The sequence below is a fragment of the Athene noctua genome, chromosome 38 (assembly GCF_965140245.1).
Source record: "Athene noctua chromosome 38, bAthNoc1.hap1.1, whole genome shotgun sequence".
Lineage (NCBI taxonomy): Eukaryota > Metazoa > Chordata > Aves > Strigiformes > Strigidae > Athene > Athene noctua.
In genome coordinates this window covers 499,218-523,562 of record NC_134074.1, presented here as the reverse complement: position 1 = coordinate 523,562, position 24,345 = coordinate 499,218, and the positions used below count along the sequence as shown (strand labels likewise).

The 24,345-nt window shown below is 42.6% G+C and overlaps 1 protein-coding gene across 1 annotated transcript; it reads right to left on the bottom strand.

Annotated features, from left to right (window-relative positions):
* Positions 1-1,788: 1,788 nt before the first annotated feature.
* Positions 1,789-24,104, bottom strand: TOX4 (TOX high mobility group box family member 4). Its single transcript, XM_074931058.1, has 9 exons — positions 23,985-24,104; positions 22,940-23,008; positions 15,495-15,743; positions 13,826-14,146; positions 8,679-8,948; positions 5,684-5,755; positions 4,738-5,541; positions 2,173-2,333; positions 1,789-2,042 (listed from the first exon to the last, which is right to left on the bottom strand). The coding sequence occupies exons 1-9, from the start codon at positions 23,988-23,990 to the stop codon at positions 1,979-1,981; spliced, it is 2,016 nt and encodes a 671-aa protein (XP_074787159.1). The 5' UTR covers positions 23,991-24,104; the 3' UTR covers positions 1,789-1,978.
* Between the last annotated feature and the right edge of the window lie 241 nt (positions 24,105-24,345).

The window sequence follows — 24,345 nt, the reverse complement described above, 5'->3', positions numbered from 1 at the left end:
TTTCTGTGGCAAAAGGGATTTTTGGTTCACAAAGGTGGGTTTTTGGGTCACAAAAGAGGATTTTTGGGTCACAAAGGTGCATTTTTGGGTCACAGAGGATTTTTGGGGCACAAAGGTGCATTTTTGGGGCACGAAGGTGAATTTTTGGGTCACAAAAGAGGATTTTTGGGGCAGAAAGGTGCATTTTTGGGTCACAAAAGAGGATTTTTGGGTCACAAAGGTTCATTTTTGGGTCACAAAAGAGGATTTTTGGGTCACAAAGGCGCATTTTTGGGTCCAAAAGAGGATTTTTGGGTCACAAAGGCGCATTTTTGGGTCCAAAAGAGGATTTTTGGGTCACAAAGGCGCATTTTTGGGTCCAAAAGAGGATTTTTGGGTCACAAAGGTGCATTTTTGGGTCCAAAAGAGGATTTTTGGGTCACAAAGGCGCATTTTTGGGTCCAAAAGAGGATTTTTGGGGCACAAAGGTGCGTTTTTGGGGCACAAGAGGATTTTTGGGGCACAAAGGAGGATTTTTGGGGCACAAAGGTGCTTTTTTGGCTCACAGAGGATTTTTGGGTCACAAAGGTGCATTTTTGGGGCACAAAGGAGGATTTTTGGGGCACAAAGGTGCATTTTTGGGGCACCTTCAAAGCCGAAGAGACGCACCGCTCGTGCCAGCGCACACGCACACCCTCTCACCCCCCCAAAATCCCACTAAACCGCCCCAAATCGCTCCCGCCCATTTAACAACAAAGACTCAGGGGAGGGGTCCCTTAAATTTTATTGGGGTACAGGCAGCGGGGACCCCAAAATTTGGGGGTGGGTGTTATTTGACGAAGACGACGCTGTTGCCGGCGTTGCGAGCGGCGAGCCAGGCGAGGAAAACGTCCCTGGGGGGGGGCGCGTGTCAAAAACGGGGAGAAAAAAGGCGAAATTTGAAGGATTTTGGGGTTTTTGGGCGGGTTTTGGGCAAAAGAGGGATTTTTGGCGCATAAAGTGGTGTTTTGGGGGCATAAAGGGGGATTTTGGGGGCATAAAGGGGGATTTTGGGTCAGAAGGAGGGTTTTTGGGGCACAAAGTGGGATTTTTGGGGCACAACACGTTTTTGGAGCATAAAGTGGGATTTTTGGGAAAAAAGAGGGATTTTTGGGGCGAAAGTGGGGATTTTGGGGCGAAAGTGGGGATTTTGGGGCGAAAGTGGGGATTTTGGGGCGAAAGTGGTGAATTTTTGGGGCACAAAGGATTTTGGGGGCCCAAAGGAGGATTTTTGGTGCAGAAAGTGGGATTTTTGGTAGCAAATGGGGGCTTTTTGGGGCACAAGGGGTGATTTTTGGGGCACAAATGTGGATTTTTGGGTCACAAAAGAGGATTATTGGCTCACAAAGGTGGATTTTTGGGGCACAAAGGGGCATTTTTGGGTCACAAAGGTGCATTTTTGGGTCACAAAAGAGGATTTTTGGGGCAGAAAGGAGGATTTTTGGGTCACAAAAGAGGATTTTTGGGGCACAAAGGGGCATTTTTGGGTCCAAAAGAGGATTTTTGGGTCACAAAGGTGCATTTTTGGGTCCAAAAGAGGATTTTTGGGTCACAAAGGCGCATTTTTGGGTCCAAAAGAGGATTTTTGGGGCACAAAGGTGCGTTTTTGGGGCACAAGAGGATTTTTGGGGCACAAAGGAGGATTTTTGGGGCACAAAGGTGCTTTTTTGGCTCACAGAGGATTTTTGGGTCACAAAGGTGCATTTTTGGGGCACAAAGGAGGATTTTTGGGGCACAAAGGAGGATTTTTGGGGCACAAAGGTGCATTTTTGGGGCACCTTCAAAGCCGAAGAGACGCACCGCTCGTGCCAGCGCACACGCACACCCTCTCACCCCCCCAAAATCCCACTAAACCGCCCCAAATCGCTCCCGCCCATTTAACAACAAAGACTCAGGGTTGGGGTCCCTTAAATTTTATTGGGGTACAGGCAGCGGGGACCCCAAAATTTGGGGGTGGGTGTTATTTGACGAAGACGACGCTGTTGCCGGCGTTGCGAGCGGCGAGCCAGGCGAGGAAAACGTCCCTGGGGGGGGGGCGCGTGTGTCAAAAACGGGGAGAAAAAAGGCGAAATTTGAAGGATTTTGGGTTTGTTTTTTTTGTTTTTTTGGGGTGTTTTGTGGGTGTCCCCCCCCAAAAAAAAAAAAATAACTGACCGGCAGTGTTTGACGACGCACTCGCTGCTGCAATATTCCTCGTCCCAGTCTCCGGAGGCTACCGGGGGGTTGTCGCAACCGGCCCGGACGCAACGGGGCGAGTCCTCGGCTACCGGCGATTCGGCCACCAGTTCCACCGCCATCTGCGTGGGGGACTCAACCTGCACGAAAAAACCCCAAAATCACCCCAAAAATAAAGGGGAGGGGGATACCCCCGAAAGTATTCTGTCGGGATAACGGGATGATGTGGGGTTTAGGGGGGTTTTGGGGGGCTAGGGGGGGGCCAGAGGGAGATTTTGGGGTGCTGGGGGGGGCTGAGGGGTAGATTTGGGGGTTGAGGAGGGTTTCAAGAGGGAAATTTTGGGGGTTCGGGGGGGTCTCAGAGGGAGATTTTGGGGTTCGGAGGCAGATTTTGGGGTCTAGGGGGGGTCTCAGAGGCAGAATTTTGGGTTGGGGGGGTCTAAAAGGCAGATTTTGGGGTTCAGAGAGAGATTTTTGGGGTCTGGGGGGACTAAAAGGCAGATTTTGGGGTTCGGGGGGGTAAAAGGCAGACTTTGGGGTTCAGAGGCAGATTTTGGGGGTTTGGGGGGTCTCAGAGGCAGATTTTGGGGTTCGGGGGGCTAAAAGGCAGATTTTGGGGTCTGGGGGGGCTAAAAGGCAGATTTTGGGGTGCAGAAGAGTTTCAAGAGGGAGATTTTGGGGTTTGGGGGGGGTAAAAGGCAGATTTTGGGGTTCAGAGAGAGATTTGGGGTTTTGGGGGGGTCTTAGAGGCAGATTTTGGGGTCTGGGGGGGCTAAAAGGCAGATTTTGGGGTTCGGGGGGGTAAAAGGCAGACTTTGGGGTTCAGAGGCAGATTTTGGGGGTTTGGGGGGGTCTCAGAGGCAGATTTTGGGGTCTGGGGGGCTAAAAGGCAGATTTTGGGGTGCAGAAGGGTTTCAAGAGGGAGATTTTGGGGTTTGGGGGGGCTAAAAGGCAGATTTTGGGGTTCAGGGGGGCTCAAACAGAGATTTTGGGGTTTGGGGGGGTCTCAGAGGGAGATTTTGAGGTTCAGAGGCAGATTTTGGGGTTTAGGGGGGCTAAAAGGCAGATTTTGGGGTTCGGGGGGGGTAAAAGGCAGACTTTGGGGTTCAGAGGCAGATTTTGGGGGTTTGGGGGGGTCTCAGAGGCAGATTTTGGGGTTTGGGGGGGCTAAAAGGCAGATTTTGGGGTGCAGAAGGGTTTCAAGAGGGAGATTTTGGGGTTTGGGGGGGGTAAAAGGCAGATTTTGGGGTTCAAAGCGAGATTTTGGTGTCTGGGGGGGCTAAAAGGCAGATTTTGGGGTTCAGAGGCAGATTTTGGGGGTTTGGGGGGGGTCTCAAGCAGATTTTGTGGTTTGGGGTGCTAAAAGGCAGATTTTGGGGTTCAGAGGCAGATTTTGGGGGTTTGGGGGGGTCTCAGAGGCAGATTTTGGGGTCTGGGGGGGCTAAAAGGCAGATTTTGGGGTGCAGAAGGGTTTCAAGAGGGAGATTTTGGGGTTTGGGGGGGGTAAAAGGCAGATTTTGGGGTTCAAAGCGAGATTTTGGTGTCTGGGGGGGCTAAAAGGCAGATTTTGGGGTTCAGAGGCAGATTTTGGGGGTTTGGGGGGGGTCTCAAGCAGATTTTGTGGTTTGGGGGGCTAAAAGGCAGATTTTGGGGTTCAGAGGCAGATTTTGGGGTTTGGGGGGGTCTCAGAGGCAGATTTTGGGGTCTGGGGGGGCTAAAAGGCAGATTTTGGGGTGCAGAAGGGTTTCAAGAGGGAGATTTTGGGGTTTGGGGGGGGTAAAAGGCAGATTTTGGGGTTCAAAGCGAGATTTTGGGGTCTGGGGGGGCTAAAAGGCAGATTTTGGGGTTCAGAGGCAGATTTTGGGGGTTTGGGGGGGGTCTCAAGCAGATTTTGTGGTTTGGGGGGCTAAAAGGCAGATTTTGGGGTTCAGGGGGGCTCAAACAGAGATTTTGGGGTTTGGGGGGGTCTCGGAGGCAGATTTTGGGGTTCAGAGACAGATTTTAGGGTTCGGGGGGGGGCTAAAGGCAGATTTTGGGGTCGGGGGGGGGTCTCAAGAGACAAATTTTGGGGTTCAAGTGCCCCCCCCCCCCCGAACCTCCCATTCCCCCTTGAACACCCCCCCCCCCAATTTTGAAGCCATTTCACCCCACTTTGTGCCCCCCCCCCCCCAAATTTTGAGCCATTTCACCCCACTTTCTGCCCCCCTCCGCCATTTTGTGGCCCCCCCCACCCCAATTTTGAAGCCATTTCACCCCACTTTCTGCCCCCCCCCCAAATTTTGAGCCATTTCACCCCACTTTCTGCCCCCCTCCCGCCATTTTGTGGCCCCCCCCTCCGCCATTTTGTGGCCCCCCCCACCCCAATTTTTGAGCCACTTCACCCCACTTTGTGCCCCCCCCCGCCATTTTCTAGCCCCAAACCCGACATTTTGAGCCACTTTACCCCTACTTTGTGCCCCCCCCCTCCCCAAATTTTGACCCACTTCACCCCATTTTCTAGCCCCCCCCCCCCCAAAAAAAAAAAAAAAAAATAATCCCCCTCACCTCGGGCACCACGTCCCCGGCGATCATCTCCACGCTCTCGGGGGGGATCTGAGAAGCCGAGGGGGGGCCCCCGACATTTGTCACCGAATTGGCGACCGGAGCGGCGACTGGGGGGCCCCCCCCGCCCCCCCCTCCGCCGCCATTTTGGGGTGACCCCCCCATTTCCTCGGGGGGCAGATGGAGGGGTTGGATCTGAAGGGCTGGAGGGGGCAGAATTTTGATTTGGAGGGGAGGGGGGGTTTGGGGGGGGGTTTGGGGGGGCGGTCGGGGTTTTTGTTGAGGGAGGGGCTGCTGCATGGCCTGTAAAGGGGGGGGCGCAGTAAGGACGGCGGTGATTGGCTGAGGGGGAGGTTGCGGGGGGGGCATTTGTTGGAGGGGGGGCGGCTGCAGACGGGGCAGTTGAGCGGCGGCGGCTTGGAGGACCGAACGGGTGACGATTTGCGGGGGGGGCGTTAAATGAATCGGGGTGACCCCCCCGCTACCACCCGCCCCCCCAGACGTCGCCCCCCCTCCCCTCGACGTCACCACGGTGGCGGGAATGACGGTGACCACGCCGCCTTGAGAAGAAACGGCCAAAGATGGCGGCAGCATCTGCTTGGGGATGATGATTTTGGTGATGTTGGGAGGGGGGACGGTGGCCTGGGGGGGGTTTGGGGGGGTCGAAGGGATATTGGGGGGATCTGGGGAGGAGGAGGATGGAGTTGGGGGGGCCGGGGAGGAGGAAGGAGCCGGGGGGGGCGGCGTGGCGGTAGGGGGGGGCGGCGGCGTGGCGCTGGGTTCGGGTTCCGGCGGTTCCGTCGACGTCTACGAAAAAATTAAAAATTTAAATATTCCCCCCCCCAAAAAAAAGTCCGGGGGGGGGCGCTTAACGGCGTCACCCCCGTTTTAGGGAGACCCCCCCCCCCCCCCCGCAATGTTAAAACAAAATGGCGGGGGGGTTTTTTACCAAGATGGCGCGATAGGCCGCCAACGCCTTCAGATATTCCTTCTTGGCCGCCTCCGTCTTACGCTTGTAGACCTGGGGAAAAAGGTTAAAAAAGGGGGCGCGCGCCCCCAAATTTTTGAGGGGAACCCCCCCCCGAATTCGTTAAGGGGAAAAAGGGGGGGGCCCCCCGCTGCCCTCCTGCCCAAATTGGGGGTTCCAGGCTCTTGAGTTGCGTCTTCAACCGTGACGTTGATCCACGCGTCTATTTTAATTCCAATCAAATTTTCGGGGTCCCCCCTTAAATTTTGGGGTCCCCCCCCCCCGCATAAATTGGGGTCCCCCAACCTCCATGATTTTATTTTGGGGGGCCTCTAGCTCCCCGAAATATCGGGGTCTCCCCACTTTTCCCCTCCACCACGACGTCCCTCACTTCCATTTGGTTTTCCCGCTCAAAACGTCGGCGCCCGCTCTCAAATTTTTGGGATTTTTCATCAAATTTTGGGGTTTTCCCTCAAATTTTCGTTCCCAAATCTCCACAAACTTTTCGGGGTGTCCTCTAGCCCCCCAAAATACCGCCGTCTCCCCACTTTTCCTCACTTTTTCCCTCCACCACGACGTCCCTCGCCTCCATTTGTTTTTCCCGCTCAAAACGTCGGCTCCCGCTCTCAAATTTTGGGAGGTTTTCCCTCAAATTTTGGGAGGTTTTCCCTCAAATTTTGGGAGGTTTTCCCTCAAATTTTGGGAGGTTTTCCCTCAAATTTTGGGAGGTTTTCCCTCAAATTTTGGGAGGTTTTCCCTCAAATTTTGGGAGGTTTTCCCTCAAATTTTGGGAGGTTTTCCCTCAAATTTTGGGAGGTTTTCCCTCAAATTTTGGGAGGTTTTCCCTCAAATTTTGGGAGGTTTTCCCTCAAATTTTGGGAGGTTTTCCCTCAAATTTTGGGAGGTTTTCCCTCAAATTTTGGGAGGTTTTCCCTCAAATTTTGGGAGGTTTTCCCTCAAATTTTGGGAGGTTTTCCCTCAAATTTTGGGAGGTTTTCCCTCAAATTTTGGGAGGTTTTCCCTCAAATTTTGGGAGGTTTTCCCTCAAATTTTGGGAGGTTTTCCCTCAAATTTTGGGAGGTTTTCCCTCAAATTTTGGGAGGTTTTCCCTCAAATTTTGGGAGGTTTTCCCTCAAATTTTGGGAGGTTTTCCCTCAAATTTTGGGAGGTTTTCCCTCAAATTTTGGGAGGTTTTCCCTCAAATTTTGGGAGGTTTTCCCTCAAATTTTGGGAGGTTTTCCCTCAAATTTTGGGAGGTTTTCCCTCAAATTTTGGGAGGTTTTCCCTCAAATTTTGGGAGGTTTTCCCTCAAATTTTGGGAGGTTTTCCCTCAAATTTTGGGAGGTTTTCCCTCAAATTTTGGGAGGTTTTCCCTCAAATTTTGGGAGGTTTTCCCTCAAATTTTGGGAGGTTTTCCCTCAAATTTTGGGAGGTTTTCCCTCAAATTTTGGGAGGTTTTCCCTCAAATTTTGGGAGGTTTTCCCTCAAATTTTGGGAGGTTTTCCCTCAAATTTTGGCGGGGTTTCCCTCAAATTTTGGCGGGGTTTCCCTCAAATTTTGGCGGGGTTTCCCTCAAATTTTGGCGGGGTTTCCCTCAAATTTTGGCGGGGTTTCCCTCAAATTTTGGCGGGGTTTCCCTCAAATTTTGGCGGGGTTTCCCTCAAATTTTGGCGGGGTTTCCCTCAAATTTTGGCGGGGTTTCCCTCAAATTTTGGCGGGGTTTCCCTCAAATTTTGGCGGGGTTTTCCCTCAAATTTTGGCGGGGTTTTCCCTCAAATTTTGGCGGGGTTTTCCCTCAAATTTTGGCAGGTTTTCCCTCAAATTTTGGCAGGTTTTCCCTCAAATTTTGGCAGGTTTTCCCTCAAATTTTGGCAGGTTTTCCCTCAAATTTTGGCAGGTTTTCCCTCAAATTTTGGCAGGTTTTCCCTCAAATTTTGGCAGGTTTTCCCTCAAATTTTGGCAGGTTTTCCCTCAAATTTTGGTTCCCAAATCTCCACAAACTTTTCGGGGTGTCCTCTAGCCCCCCAAAATACCGCCGTCTCCCCACTTTTTCCCTCCACCACGACGTCCCTCACCTCCATTTGTTTTTCCCGCTCAAAATGTCGCCGCCCGCTCTCAAATTTTTGGCGTTTTCCTCAAATTTTGGCGTTTTCCCTCAAATTTTGGCAGGTTTTCCCTCAAATTTTGGTTCCCAAATCTCCACAACCTTTTCGGGGTGTCCTCTAGCCCCCCAAAATACCGCCGTCTCCCCACTTTTTCCCTCCACCACGACGTCCCTCGCCTCCATTTGTTTTTCCCGCTCAAAACGTCGGTTCCCGCTCTCAAATTTTTGGGGGATTTTTCATCCAATTTTGGGGAATTTCCCTCAAATTTGGGGGTTTTCCCTCAAATTTTGGTTCCCAAACCTCCACAAACTTTTCGGGGTGTCCTCTAGCCCCCCCAAAATACCGGCGTCTCCCCACTTTTTCCCTCCACCACGACGTCCCTCGCCTCCATTTGTTTTTCCTGCTCAAAATGTCGCCGCCCGCTCTCAAATTTTTGGCGTTTTCCCTCAAATTTTGGCGTTTTCCCTCAAATTTTGGCGTTTTCCCTCAAATTTTGGCGTTTTCCCTCAAATTTTGGCGTTTTCCCTCAAATTTTGGCGTTTTCCCTCAAATTTTGGCAGGTTTTCCCTCAAATTTTGGCGTTTTCCCTCAAATTTTGGCGTTTTCCCTCAAATTTTGGCGTTTTCCCTCAAATTTTGGCAGGTTTTCCCTCAAATTTTGGTTCCCAAACCTCCACAAACTTTTCGGGGTGTCCTCTAGCCCCCCAAAATACCGGCGTCTCCCCACTTTTCCCCTCCACCACCATGTCCCTCACCTCCATTTGTTTTTCCCGCTCAAAACGTCGGTTCCCGCTCTCAAATTTTTGGGGGATTTTTCATCCAATTTTGGGGGGATTTCCCTCAAATTTTTTGGGGTGTCTCCCGGCGCCTCACCTGCTTCTGCTCCTCTCCCAGACTGTCCCACATGGAGGCGACGATCTTGGAGACCTCCCCGAAGGTGGCGTTGGGGTTCTGGCCCTTAATGGCCGCCTGGGTGTCGCGGAAGAAGAGGGCGTAGGCCGAGACGGGCTTCTGGGGCTCGTTGGGGTCCTTCTTCTTCTTGGGCTTCTTGGAGGGCTTCCCCCGGCGAGGCCCCTCCCCCGGGGGCGGGGCCGGGGTGGGCGGGGCCGGGAGGGCGGGGGGGGAGGGGTTAGGGGCAGGGGTCTGAAAAAGAGAAAAAGGGGAAAGGGTGAAAAAAAAAAAATTCAGATTTTTTTTTTTTTAAACGGGTTTTTAAGGTTTTAAAAAAATAAACGAAACGCGGTTACGGGGGGGTTGAGGGGGAAGAAACGCTATTTGGGGGGGTTAATGTTAAAAAAACGGCGTTTTGGGGGTTTTAATGTTAAAAAATGGCGTTTTGGGGGTTTTAATGTTAAAAAATGGCGTTTTGGGGGTTTTAATGTTAAAAAATGGCGTTTTGGGGGTTTTAATGTTAAAAAATGGCGTTTTGGGGGTTTTAAGTGTAAAAAAAGCTGTTTTGGGGTTTTTAATGTTCAAAAAATGGCATTTTGGGGGTTTTAATGTTAAAAAATGGCGTTTGGGGGTTTGGAAGTGTAAAAAATTGGCATCTTGGGGTTTTTAATGTTAAAAAATGGCATTTTGGGGGTTTTAAGTGTAAAAAAAGCTGTTTTGGGGTTTTTAACATATAAAAATGGCGTTTGGGGGTTTTTGATATTAAAAAAATGGCGTTTTGGGGTTTTTAATGTTAAAAAAATGGCATTTTGGGGGTTTTAAGTGTAAAAAAAGCTGTTTTGGGGTTTTTAACATAAAAAAATGGCGTTTGGGGGTTTTTGATATTAAAAAAATGGCGTTTTGGTGTTTTTAATGTTAAAAAATGGCATTTTGGGGGTTTTAAGTGTAAAAAAAGCTGTTTTGGGGTTTTTAACATAAAAAATGGCATTTGGGGGTTTTTGATATTAAAAGAAAGCTGTTTTGGGGTTTTTAATGTTAAAAAATGGCATTTTGGGGGTCTTAAGTGTAAAAAAAGCTGTTTTGGGGTTTTTAATGTTAAAAAAATGGCATTTTGGGGGTTTTAAGTGTAAAAAAAGCTGTTTTGGGGTTTTTAAGTGTAAAAAAAGGTATTTTGGGGTTTTTAAGTGTAAAAAAAGGTATTTTGGGGTTTTTAATATTAAAAAAATGGCATTTTGGGGTTTTTAATGTTAAAAAATGGCATTCTGGGGGTTTTAAGTGTAAAAAAAGCTGTTTTGGGGTTTTTAATGTTAAAAAAATGGCATTTTGGGGGTTTTAATATTAAAAAATGGCATTTTGGGGTTTTTAAGTGTAAAAAAAGCTGTTTTGGGGTTTTTAATGTTAAAAAAATGGCATTTTGGGGGTTTTAATGTTAAAAAATGGCATTTTGGGGGTTTTAATGTTAAAAAAATGGTGTTTGGGGGTTTGGAAGTGTAAAAAAATGGCGTTTTGGGGGTTTTAATGTTAAAAAATGGCATTTTGGGGTTTTTAATGTTAAAAAATGGCATTTTGGGGGTTTTAAGTGTAAAAAAAGCTGTTTTGGGGTTTTTAACATAAAAAATTGCATTTGGGGGTTTTTGATATTAAAAAAAGCTGTTTTGGGGTTTTTAATGTTAAAAAATGGCATTTTGGGGGTTTTAAGTGTAAAAAAAGCTGTTTTGGGGTTTTTAATGTTAAAAAAATGGAATTTTGGGGGTTTTAAGTGTAAAAAAAGCTGTTTTGGGGTTTTTAAGTGTAAAAAAAGGTATTTTGGGGTTTTTAATATTAAAAAAATGGCATCTTGGGGCTTTTAATGTTAAAAAATGGCATTTTGGGGGTTTTAAGTGTAAAAGCTGTTTTGGGGCTTTTAATGTTAAAAAAATGGCATTTTGGGGGTTTTAAGTGTAAAAAAAGCTGTTTTGGGGTTTTTAAGTGTAAAAAAAGGTATTTTGGGGTTTCTAATATTAAAAAAATGGCATCTTGGGGTTTTTAACGTTAAAAAATGGCATTTTGGGGGTTTTAAGTGTAAAAAAAGCTGTTTTGGGGCTTTTAATGTTAAAAAAAATGGCATTTTGGGGTTTTTAATATTAAAAAAATGGCATCTTGGGGTTTTTAATGTTAAAAAATGGCATTTTGGGGGTTTTAAGTGTAAACAAAGCTGTTTTGGGGTTTTTAATATTAAAAAAATGGCATCTTGGGGTTTTTAATATTAAAAAATGGCATTTTGGGGGTTTTAAGTGTAAAAAAAGCTGTTTTGGGGTTTTTAACATAAAAAAATGGCGTTTGGGGTTTTTTGATATTAAAAAAATGTCGTTTGGGGGTTTGGAAGTGTAAAAAAATGGCATTTTGGGGGTTTTAATGTTAAAAAAATGGCATTTTGGGGTTTTTAATGTTAAATGGCATTTTGGGGGTTTTAAGTGTAAAAAAAGCTGTTTTGGGGTTTTTAAGTGTAAAAAAAGGTATTTTGGGGTTTTTAATATTAAAAAAATGGCATCTTGGGGCTTTTAATGTTAAAAAACTGGCATTTTGGGGGTTTTAAGTGTAAAAAGCTGTTTTGGGGTTTTTAACATAAAAAAATGGCGTTTGGGGGTTTTTGATATTAAAAAAATGGCGTTTTGGTGTTTTTAATGTTAAAAAATGGCATTTTGGGGGTTTTAAGTGTAAAAAAAGCTGTTTTGGGGTTTTTAACATAAAAAATGGCATTTGGGGGTTTTTGATATTAAAAAAAGCTGTTTTGGGGTTTTTAATGTTAAAAAATGGCATTTTGGGGGTTTTAACGTAAAAAAATGGCAGTTTGGGGTTTTTAAGACTCAAAAAAGGCATTTTGGGTTTTTTAAAGCTAAAAAATGGCATTTTGGGGCTTTTAATGTTAAAAAATGGCATTTTGGGGTTTTTAACATAAAAAGTGGCATTCTGGGGTATTTAATATAAAAAAATGGCACTTGGGGGTTTTTGGTATTAAAAAAATGGCAGTTTGGGGTTTTTAAGTCTCAAAAAAGGTATTTTGGGGTTTTTAACATAAAAAAATGGCATTTTGGGGTTTTAAGTCTAAAAAAAGGCATTTTGGGGTTTTTCGTATTAAAACCCATACATTTTGGGTTTTTTAACGTAAAAAAAAGCCATTTTGGTGTTTTTCACTGCAAAAAAGCGCCGTTTTGGTGTTTTTGATGTTAAAAAAAAGCCGTTTTGGTGTTTTTTAACGTTAAAAAGCGCCGTTTTGGTGTTTTTCATACTAAAACGCAAACATTTTGGGTTTTTTAACGTTTAAAAAAAGCCATTTTGGTGGTTTTCACTGCAAAAAAGCGCCGTTTTGGTGTTTTTGATGTTAAAAAAAAGCCATTTTGGTGTTTTTCAGTGTAAAAAAGCGCCGTTTTGGTGTTTTTCATACTAAAACCCAAACATTTTGGGTTTTTTAATGTTAAAAAAAGCCATTTTGGTGTTTTTCACCGCAAAAAAGCGCCGTTTTGGTGTTTTTCACCGCAAAAAAGCGCCATTTTGGTGTTTTTCAGTGTAAAAAAGCGCCATTTTGGTGTTTTTCATACTAAAACACAAACATTTTGGGTTTTTTAATGTTAAAAAAAAGCCGCTTTGGTGTTTTTCAGCACAAAAAAGCCGTTTTGGTGTTTTTCAGTGTAAAAAAGCGCCATTTTGGTGTTTTTCAGTGTAAAAAAGCGCCGTTTTGGTGTTTTTCAGTGTAAAAAAGCGCCGTTTTGGTGTTTTTGATGTTAAAAAAAACCCGTTTTGGCGTTTTTCAGTGTAAAAAAGCGCCATTTTGGTGTTTTTCACCGCAAAAAAGCGCCGTTTTGGTGTTTTTCACCGCAAAAAAGCGCCGTTTTGGTGTTTTTCACCGCAAAAAAGCGCCGTTTTGGTGTTTTTCACCGCAAAAAAGCGCCGTTTTGGTGTTTTTCACCGCAAAAAAGCGCCGTTTTGGTGTTTTTCAGCGCAAAAAAGCGCCGTTTTGGGTGTTTTTGACGTTAAAAAAAAGCCATTTTGGTGTTTTTCAGCGTAAAAAAGCGCCATTTTGGTGTTTTTCAGTGTAAAAAAGCGCCGTTTTGGTGTTTTTCATACTAAAACGCAAACAATTTGGGTTTTTTAATGTTAAAAAAAGCCATTTTGGTGTTTTTCAGTGTAAAAAAGCACCGTTTTGGTGTTTTTGATGTTAAAAAAAAGCTGTTTTGGTGTTTTTCACCGCAAAAAAGCGCCGTTTTGGTGTTTTTCACCACAAAAAAGCGCCGTTTTGGTGTTTTTCATACTAAAACCCAAACATTTTGGGTTTTTTAATGTTAAAAAAAGCCATTTTGGTGTTTTTCAGTGTAAAAAAGCGCCGTTTTGGGTGTTTTTCACCGCAAAAAAGCGCCGTTTTGGTGTTTTTCACCGCAAAAAAGCGCCGTTTTGGTGTTTTTCACCGCAAAAAAGCGCCGTTTTGGTGTTTTTCACCGCAAAAAAGCGCCGTTTTGGTGTTTTTCACCACAAAAAAGCGACATTTTGGTGTTTTTCATACTAAAACACAAACATTTTGGGTTTTTAAATGTTAAAAAAAAGCCGCTTTGGTGTTTTTCAGCACAGAAAAGCCGTTTTGGTGTTTTTCATACTAAAACCCAAACATTTTGGGTTTTTTAACGTTAAAAAAAGCCATTTTGGTGTTTTTCAGCGCAAAAAAGCGCCGTTTTGGTGTTTTTCAGCGCAAAAAAGCGCCGTTTTGGGTGTTTTTGACGTTAAAAAAAAGCCATTTTGGTGTTTTTCAGCGTAAAAAAGCGCCATTTTGGTGTTTTTCAGTGTAAAAAAGCGCCGTTTTGGTGTTTTTCATACTAAAACCCAAACATTTTGGGTTTTTTAATGTTAAAAAAAGCCATTTTGGTGTTTTTCAGTGTAAAAAAGCGCCGTTTTGGTGTTTTTCACCGCAAAAAAGCGCCGTTTTGGTGTTTTTCAGTGTAAAAAAGCGCCGTTTTGGTGTTTTTCACCGCAAAAAAGCGCCGTTTTGGTGTTTTTCACCGCAAAAAAGCGCCGTTTTGGGTGTTTTTCACCGCAAAAAAAGCCAGTTGGGGTTCTTTGGGGGGGGATTTGGGATTTTTGGGGTGCCGGTGTCTCCTCACCCTGCGGAAATCCTCGGCCTCCTCCTCCTGCAGCGAGCCGGTGGGCGAGGGGGTGGGCGAGAGGCGCTCCTCGGGGGACGGAACGGAGGGGGGGGCCGCGCTTAAAGTTGGGGTTCCCCCTTGACCTGTGGCCCCCCCGGTCCCGTTGCCGGTTCCGGTTCCTCCCAGGCTGAGCCCCAGTTGGGAGCTGAGCTCGGACTGGTCGATAGTGGTGAGTTGGGCGGGACCCAGCAGCCCCCCCGGGCTGAGGGCGGCCATGGGGACGTCGATGGTGACGGGGGGGGGCGCCGTGTACTGAGCCCCCATCGTGTGATCCAGCTCCTGGAATGGTTTTTTTTTTTTTTGGGGGGACGCCCCAAAAATGCTTCAGGCGCCCCAAAACCCTGCACGACCCCTCAAAGTTTTTAATACACCCCCCCCCCCCCAAAACGGCCTTAATACCCCAAAAAACGCTTAATGGCCCCCCCCCCCCAATCCTTAATGCTGCCCCCAAAATCACTTAATGCTCCCCAAAAAAAGCCTTAATACCCCCCTCCAAAAGTTATTACCCCCCAAAACCCTTAATACCCCCCAAACCCTTAATACCCCCCAAAAAACACCTAATACCCCCCCAAACACTTAATACCCCCAAAAAAGCCCCTTAATACCCCCAAAAAACCCTTAATATGCCCCAAAAAAACATTTAATACCCCCAAAAAACACTTAATACCCCTAAAAAACACTTAATACCCCCAAAAAACACTTAATACCCCCAAAAAACACCTAATACCCCCAAAAAAACCTTAATACCCCCAAAAAAACCTTAATACCCCCAAAAAAACCTTAATACCCCCAAAAAAACCCTAATACCACCCCAAAAACCCTAAATACCCCCCCAAAAACCCTAAATACCACCCCAAAAACCCTAAATACCCCCCCAAAACCCTTAATACCACCCAAAAACCCTAAATACCACCCAAAAAATTCCTAAATACCCCCCAAAAACCTGTAATACCCCCCAAAAACCTGTAATACCCCCCAAAATCCCTTAATACCCCCAAAAAACCCTTAATACCCCCAAAAGATCCTTAATACCCCCCCAAAAACCCTTAATACCCCCAAAAAATCCCTAAATACCCCCCCAAACCCTAAATACCCCCCAAAAATCCCTAAATACCCCCCAAAAATCCCTAAATACCCCCCAAAAATCCCTAAATACCCCCCAAAAACCCTAAATACCCCCAAAAAAACCCTAAATACCCCCCCAAAAACCCTAAATACCCCCCCAAAAACCCTAAATACCCCCAAAACTGCCTTAATACCCCCCAAAACACCCTAAATACCCCCCAAAAACCCTTAATACCCCCCAAAAACCCTTATTACCCCCCCAAAAACCCTTATTACCCCCAAAACTGCCTTAATACCCCCCAAAAACCCTAAATACCCCCCAAAAACCCTTAATACCCCCCCAAAAACCCTAAATACCCCCCCCAAACCCTAAATACCCCCCCCAAACTGCCTTAATACCCCCCAAAACACATTAATACCCCCCAAAACACATTAATACCCCCCCCCAACACATTAATACCCCCAGTTGTTCCTTTTTTTCCCCCCCCCCCTTTCGCCTTTATTTGCCCCCCGCCCCCGCCTCGCCCGTTTCCGGGGTTTTTTGCCCCGTTTTGCGTCTCACCATGGCGAGCCCCCCCGGCAGCAGGGCCGCGCCCTGCTCCATGAGGCCGTGGGGGATCCCGACGGGCATGTCGAGGCTCTGCACCCCGTAAGGGGGCGGCGGGAACGGGGGGTCGGCGGCGCCCCCCCCGGGCTCCCCCAGATCTTCAAAATGGCCGACCACGTCCGAGACGGCCAATGAGGGGTCGGCGTCCAGCGCGATGGGCGGGATCTCGAACTCCTCGTCGCCCAGGCTGGGCGTGTGGAAGGTCTGCGGGGGGGCGGAGGGGAGAGTTAGTTATTTGAACAGAATTGGGAAATTTAAAAAAAATTGGGAATTTGAAAAAATTGAAATTTAAAAAAAATCCAAATTTAGAAAAAATCCAAATTTAAAAAAATCCAAATTTGAAAAAATCCAAATTTGAAAAAATCCAAATTTAGAAAAAATCCAAATTTGAAAAAATCCAAATTTGAAAAAATCCAAATTTGAAAAAATCCAAATTTAAAAAAAATCCGAATTTGAAAAAGTCGAAATTTAAAAAAAATCCAAATTTGAAAAAGTTGGGATTCGAAAAAGTTGGGATTCGAAAAAGTTGGGATTCGAAAAAGTTGGGATTCGAAAAAATTGAGATTCGAAAACATTGAGATTCGAAAACATTGAGATTTGAAACAATTGAGGTTTGAAACAATTGAGGTTTGAAACAATTGAAATTTGAAACAATTGAAATTTGAAAAAGTGAAATTTAAAAAAATGAAATTTAAAAAAAATCCAAATTAAAAAAAAATCCAAATTTAAAAAAAATCCAAATTTGAAAAAATCCGAATTTGAAAAAGTCGGAATTTGAAAAAGTCGGAATTTGAAAAAGTCGGAATTTGAAAAAGTCGGAATTTGAAAAAGTCGGAATTTGAAAAAGTCGGAATTTGAAAAAATCGAAATTTTAAAAAAATCCAAATTTGAAAAAGTTGGAGTTTGAAAAAGTTGGAATTTGAAAAAGTTGAGATTTGAAAAAATTGAGGTTTGAAAAAATTGAGGTTTGAAAAAGTGAAATTTAAAAAAATTCAGATTTAAAAAAATTCAGATTTAAAAAAATTCAAATTTAAAAAAATTCAAATTTAAAAAAATTCAAATTTAAAAAAATTCAAATTTAAAAAAACTCAAATTTAAAAAAACTCAAATTTAAAAAAACCTCAAATTTAAAAAAAATTTAAATTTAAAGAAATTTCAATTTAAAAAAAATTCAAATTTAAAAAAATTCAAACTGTAAAAAATTCAAATTTAAAAAATTTAAATTTAAAAAATGCAAATTTTAAAAAAATTTCAAATTTAAAAAAATTGAAATTTTGAAAAAATTCAAATTTAAAAAAGTTCTAATTTAAAAAAATTGAAATTTAAAAAAAAACTGCAAAAAACCCCCGAAATTAAAAAAACCCCGAAATTAAAAAACCCCGAAATTAAAAAAACCCCGAAATTAAAAAAAACCCTGAAATTTAAAAAAAAATTGAAATCTAAAAAAATTGAAATTTAAAAAAAATTGAAATTTTTTCAAAAACTTGAAAATCTAAAAAAATTTGAAATTAAAAAAAATTTGAAATTTAAAAAAATTGGAATTCAAAAAATTGAAATCTAAAAAATTGAAATCTAAAAAATTTGAAATTAAAAAAATTGAAATTAAATTTTAAAATCTTTAAAAATTAAAGATAAAAAAATTGGAAAGAGCTGAATTTAAAAAGCTTTGGAAGATCGAGATATAAAAAGATTCTAAAAATTAAACTATTAGAACAGTAAAAAATTTAAATTTTAAAAAATTTTGAAGTTTAAATTTTATAGAATTTAATAAATTAAATTGTAAACAATATTAAAAAATTCTAAGCAACTTTAAAAAAATTTTAAGCAACTTTGGAAAATCTAAGAATTTTTTAAAATTAGATTTTAAAATACTTCAAATACTAAATATTAGAATTTTTAAAAACCAAATTTCAAAAAACGTAAAAAAATTAAATTAAAAAAATTCATAAAGTTTTAAAAAATTTTTAAAAATTAAAGAAACTTTGGAAGATTAAGTTTTAAAACGCTTTTAAAAATGAAATTCAAAGCGTAAAAAATTTAAATTTTAAAAAATGTTAAAAGTGAAACTTTATAAAATGAAAAAAATTAAATTTGAAACTTATAAAAATTAAATTTTAAGCGATTTTTAAGTTAAATTTCAAAGTTTTTAAAATTAAAATTTCAAAGTTTTTAAAATTAAAATTTCAAAGTTTTTAAAATTAAAATTTCAGTTTTTAAAATTAAAATTTTAAAGTTTTTTAAATTAAAATTTTAAAGTTTTTTTAAAATTAATCTTTAAACAATTAAGAAACAATTTAAAAAATTTTAAAATTTGATTTCTTAAAAAATTTTTAAAAAATTAAAAATTAAACTTTAAACATTAGTAACTATATTTTAAGAAATTGTTAAAAATGGAATTTTAAAATTTAAAAAATGAAATCGCAAACAATTTTTTAAATTAAATTTTTAAAAAACAATTTTTAAAAATTAAAACTATAAAAAATTAAATTTTAAACATTTTAAAAAATTTTAAAAAACCCCAAAACCCCGAGAAATTAATTAAAAATCGGTTTAAAAATATTTGAAAAGAAAAATAGTGAAAAGTAATAATATTCAGAATAAAAATTGTGAAAATTAAAAATTGTATAAAACGTGACTGAAAATGTTAATATTTTTTAAAATTTAAACATTTTTAAAAATTTAAAAAAAAACCAAAGAAATTGAAAAATTAAAAAAATAGGTTGGAAAATATATTTATAAAAATTATGAATAATAAAATTCAGAATAAAAAAATTGTAAAAATTTAAATTTTTAAATTATAACCAAAAAGGTTAATTTAAAAATATTTTTTAAAATTGAAAACTTTTTAAAAAATAAAAAATAAAACCCCAAGAAAACGAAAAATTAAAAATAGGTTGGAAAATAATTTTTTTGGGGAGATAATTACGAATAATAATATTCAGAATAAAAAACTGTAAAAATTAAAATTGGAAAAATTTAACTGAAAATGTGAATTTAAAAACACGTTTAGAAATTTAAAACATTTTAAAAAATGGAAAAAAATGGAAGAAATTTTTAAAATTTGTAAATTTTAGGAATTGGTAAATTTTTGGAATTGGTAAATTTTAGGAATTGGTAAATTTTTGGAATTGGTAAATTTTACGAATTGGTAAATTTTACGAATTGGTAAATTTTACGAATTGGTAAATTTTACGAATTAATTGGTAAATTTTACGAATTAATTGGTAAATTTTCGGAATTAATTGGTAAATTTTCAGAATTAATTTGTAAATTTTCGGAATTAATTTGTAAATTTTCGGAATTAATTTGTAAATTTTCGGAATTAATTTGTAAATTTTCGGAATTTGTAAATTTTTGGAATTTGTAAATTTTTGGAATTAATTTGTAAATTTTAAGAATTAATTTGTAAATTTTAAGAATTTATAAATTTTAAAAACTAATTTTAAAATTAATTAAAATTATAGTTAATTATTAATATATTTATATATCAATTACACGTTATTTATAATTAATATTAATTAATTAAAATTAATTTTTAAATTTTAATTTCTTCCTGTTCAAAAAATTTTTTTAAAAAACTAAATTAAAAAATTTTAAGGTTTAATATGTGAAAAATATTTTAATTTAAAGAAATTTTAAAAGTCCAAAATAGATGATTTTAATTTTAAAGTTAAAAAACTTCCAAAAATGTAAAAAAGCCAAAAAACTGAAAATTTTATAAATTTTCAAAATACGGAAAGTTGAAAATTTCAAAAATATGATTTAAATATTTTTATAAATTTTTAAAATTAAAATTTTTAAATTAAAAATGATTTTAAATTTTTTTTAAAAAATACGAAATAATTAAGATTTTTTTAAATTTCCAAAAATTCAAAGAAAGCTTAAAATTAAGAAATAATAATAAAAATTAAATAAAAATTAATTTTTGGGGGCATTATGGGATATTTTGGGGCCATTTCTAGGCCTCAAAATGTGAATTTTCAGGCAGTTTTTGCGCCCGTTCCTCAGCAAAACGGCGATTTTTGTGGGGAAATGTTTAATTTTCCCATTTTTAGTAAATTTAAAAAAAAAAAAAGGGTCGTTTTCCTCCGATTTGAAGGCGTTTTGGGCCAAAAACCGCCATTTTTAGGGAGTTTTGGCGCAGATTCATGAAAATCGCGATTTTGGTGAGTAAACGGAATTTTTCCCGTTTTTACTAAAATCGCAAAAAATTGGGGGGGGGGGCGTGGCCGTTTTGTGGCATTTTTAGGCCTAAAAAAGGGATTTTTGGGGGAGGTTTCGTTCCTCGCTGCCCTTTTTGGGAGAAAACAGCGGATTTTCCTTTTTTATGACAATAAAAAGCGATTGGGGGGGTTTCAGCCAGTTTAAGCTTTTTGGGGCAAATTGTTGCGATTTTGGGACAAATTGCTGCGATTCCGGGAGATTTTGGGGCGTTTTGATGCAATTTTGGGGGATTTTGTTGAAATTTTGGGGCGTTTTGTTGAAATTTTGGGGCGTTTTGTTGAAATTTTGGGGCAAATCGCCGCGGTTTTGGGGCATTTTGCTGCAATTTTGGGGCATTTTGCTGCAATTTTGGGGCATTTTGATGCAATTTTGGGGCACCTTGTTGAAATTTTGAGGGATTTTGGGGCATTTTGCTCCGATTTTGAGGGATTTTGCTGCAATTTTGTTGCAATTCTGGGGGGTTAAGTTGAAATTTTGGGGCATTTTGTTGAAATTTTGGGGCACATTGTCGGGATTTTGGGTCACATCGCTGCGATTTTGAGGGATTTTGGGGCATTTTGCTGCAATTTTGGGGCACATTGTTGGTGTTTTGGGGCATATTGCTGCGATTTTAGGGGATTTTGGGGCATTTTGCTGCGATTTTGGGGCATATTGGTGGAATTTTGAGGCACACTGGCGATTTTGAGGGATTTTGGGGCATTTTGCTGCAATTTTGGGGCACAGTGTCATTTTTTTGGGGCATATTGCTGCGATTTTGAGGGATTTTGGGGCATTTTGCTCCGATTTTGAGGGATTTTGCTGCAATTTTGGGTCCCTTTCTTGAAATTTTGGGGCACATTGTTGGTGTTTTGGGGCATATTGCTGCGATTTTGGGGGATTTTGGGGCATTTTGTTGCAATTTTGGGGCACACTGTGGCGATTTTGAGGGATTTTGGGGCACTTTGCTGCGATTTTGAGGGATTTTGGGTAATATTGTTGCGATTTTGAGGGATTTTGGGGGCATTTTGTTGCAATTTTTGGGCACATTGTTGGGATTTTGGGTAATATTGCTGAGATTTTGAGAGATTTTGGGGCACGTTGTTGCAATTTTGAGGGATTTGGGGGCATTTTGGTGCGATTTCGGGGAATTCTGGGGCATTTTGCTGCAATTTTGGGGCATTTTATTGCAATTTTGGGGCACATTGTCGGGATTTTGGGTCATACTGCTGCGATTTTGAGGGATTTGGGGGCATTTTGCTGCGATTTCTGGGAATTTCGGGGCACTTTGCTGCGATATTGAGGGATTTTGGTGGCATTTTGCTGCAATTTTGGGGCATTTTGTTGAAATTTTTGGGCACATTGTTGGAATTTTGGGGCCTATTGCTACGGTTTTGAGAGATTTTGAGGCAAATTGCCGCGATTCTGGGGAATTTTGGGGCATTTTGCTGCAATTTTGGGGCACATTGTTGCAATTTTGAGGGATTTTGGGGCATTTTGCTGCGATTTTGAGGGATTTTGGGGCATTATGCTGCGATTTTGAGGGATTTTGGGGCATTTTGATGAAATTTTGAGGGATTTTGGGGCACGGCACTGTGATTTTGGGAGATTTTTGTGCATTTTGTCGCAATTTTTGGGCACATTGTTGGAGTTTTGGGGCCTATTGCTACGATTTTCAGGAATTTTGGGTCACATTGTGGCAATTTTGAGGAATTTTGGGGCATTTTGCTGCGTTTTCTGGGAATTTCGGGGCACTTTGCTGCAATTTTTTAGGGATTTTGAGGCACAGTGCTGCAATTTTGAGGGATTTTGGGGCATTTTGCTGCGATTTTTGGGTGATTTTGGGGCAGACTGCTGCAATTTTGGGGGATTTTGGGGCAGACTGCTGCAATTTTGGGGGATTTTGGGGCATTCTGCCGCAATTTTGGGGGACTTTGGGGCACGGGGCTGTGATTTTGGGGGATTTTTGTGCATTTTGTTGCAATTTTTGGGCACGTTGTTGGAGTTTTGGGGCCTATTGCTACGATTTTGAGGGATTTTGGGGCATAATGCTACGATTTTGGGGGATTTTGCTGCAATTTTGGGGCACTTGGCCGCAATTTTGAGGGATTTTGGGGCTCATTGCTGCGATTTTAGGGGATTTTGGGGTATAGTGCTGCGATTTTAGGGGATTTTGGGGCACATAGTTACGATTTTAAGGAATTCTGGGGCACACTGCTGCGATTTTGGGGGATTTTGGGGCATTTTGTTGCAATTTTGGAATACATTGTTGGGATTTTGCAGGATTTTGGGGCATACTGATGCGATTTTGGGGGATTTTGGATCATATTGATGTGATTTTTGAAGGATTTTGGGTCATATTGCTGCAATTTTGAGGGATTTTTGGGCACATCGCCGCGATTTCAGGGAGTTTTGGGGGATTCTGCTGCAATTTTGGGGGATTTCATTGCTATTCTGAGGAATTTTGGGGCACACTGTTGTAATTTTTGGGGGATTTTAGGCCATATTGCTGCAATTCTGAGGAATTTTGAGGCACATTGCTGCAATTTTGAGGCATATTGTTGTGATTTGGGAGGATTTTATTGCTATTTTGAGAAATTTTGGGGCACATTGCTGCGATTTGGGGGGATTTTGGGGCATATTGCTGCGATTTTGGGGCATACTGCTGCGATTTTGGGGCATACTGCTGCGATTTTGGGGGATTTTACTGCTATTCTGAGGGATTTTGGGGCATATTGCCGCGATTTTGGGGGATTTGATTGCTAGTCTGAGGAATTTCGGGGCACACTGCTGCTATTTTGGGGGATTTTATCGCCGTTTTGAAGGATTTCGAAGCGCGCTGCCGCTACTTTGGGGCTTATTTTGAGGAACTTTGTTCCTATCGAGCTATTTTTGAGGCACATTGCTGCCGTTTTGAGCTATCCTATCCCATCTCGATGCCGTTTTTTCCCATTTTGCAGCATTTTTCCGCCCTTCAAACCCTTTCGGAGAGAATTTTGCCGCCGTTTTACACAACGTCTCCATCGTTTCGACCTATTTTCTCCCTTAAAACTCCACGTTTTTGAGCGTTTCACCCCAATTCCTCCCAAAAAAAACCATTTTTTTCCCCCCTCCCATCCCCTTCCACCAAACCGCCCGTTTCCGGGGCTGCGTTTTGAGGAAATTTCACGGGGTTTTGGTTAAATTTTGTCCGTTCTCACCTCAGCCCCGGTGAGGAAGGGATGTGCCGTGCCCGTGATGGCCAAATAGTTGTCGCTTCCACCTGGAAACTGGAGAGGGTGGGGGTACAAAGATTTGGGGGGGGTCTGTGGGGTGGGGGGAACCCATATACCCCCCCCCAGGGATGGAAAATACCCGTGGGGGGCCCCCCCCATGATTTAAGATCCCTCAAGGGTGCCCCCCTCCGGACCCAAATACCCTCGTGGGTGCCCCCCCGGCCCTGAATTCCCTCTTTCCTACCCCAAATACCCCCATGAGTGCCCCCCCCAGACCCAAATTCCCTCCCTCCTGCCCCAAATACCCCCACTGGTGCCCCCCCCCACCCCAATACCCTCCTGGGTGCCCCCCCCAGACCCAAATTCCCTCCCTCTTACCCCAAATCCCCCCGTGGGTGCCCCCCCCGGCCCCCAATTCCCTCCTGGGTCATCCCCCCACCCCAAATTCCCTCCCTCCCGCCCCAAATACCCCCGCGGGTGCCCCCCCAACACCCAAATACCCCCGCGGGCGCCCCCCCAACACCCAAATACCCCCGCGGGCGCCCCCCCAACACCCAAATACCCCCGCGGGCGCCCCCCCAACACCCAAATACCCCCGCGGGCGCCCCCCCAACACCCAAATACCCCCGCGGGCGCCCCCCCAACACCCAAATCCCCCCGCGGGTGCCCCCCCAACACCCAAATACCCCCGCGGGCGCCCCCCCAACACCCAAATACCCCCGCGGGCGCCCCCCCAACACCCAAATACCCCCGCGGGCGTCCCCCCAACACCCAAATCCCCCCGCGGGCGCCCCCCCAACACCCAAATACCCCCGCGGGTGCCCCCCCAGACCAAAATCCCCTCCCTCCTGCCCCAACTACCCCCATAAATGCCCCCCACCACCCCAACTACCCCCACGGGTACCCCCCCCCAGACCCCAATTCCCTCCCTCCCGCCCCAAATTCCTCCCTGGGTGTCCCCCCCGGCCCATTTTCCCCTCACAAACGACCCCTCAGCCCCCCACGTCCTCCTCCTCCTCCCCTTCCTCACCTCCATGGCTCCTCCGAACCACAACGAGCAGCCGGCCCCCCCCTTCCCCTTCCCCCCCCCCTCTCCCTTTCCCCTTCTTCTTCTTCTTCTTCCTCCTCCTCCTCCAACCACCACCCAACCCTTCGCCCCGAGGCGCCCGGAAGCGGAAGTCCCGCTTTTTTTTTTGACGTCACGTCCGGGAATGTGACCATAGAGAAGCAATCCGCAAACAAAAATAAATAAATAAATAAAAAACCAAACACAAGGCGGCGGGCTCACGGAAGGGAAAGAGGAGGTGAGGGGGGAGAAAAAAAAAAAGGAAAAATAAAAAGCTCTCGGGGAAAAGCGGTTTGGAGGACTCCAACTGGGGTTTGGAGGACCG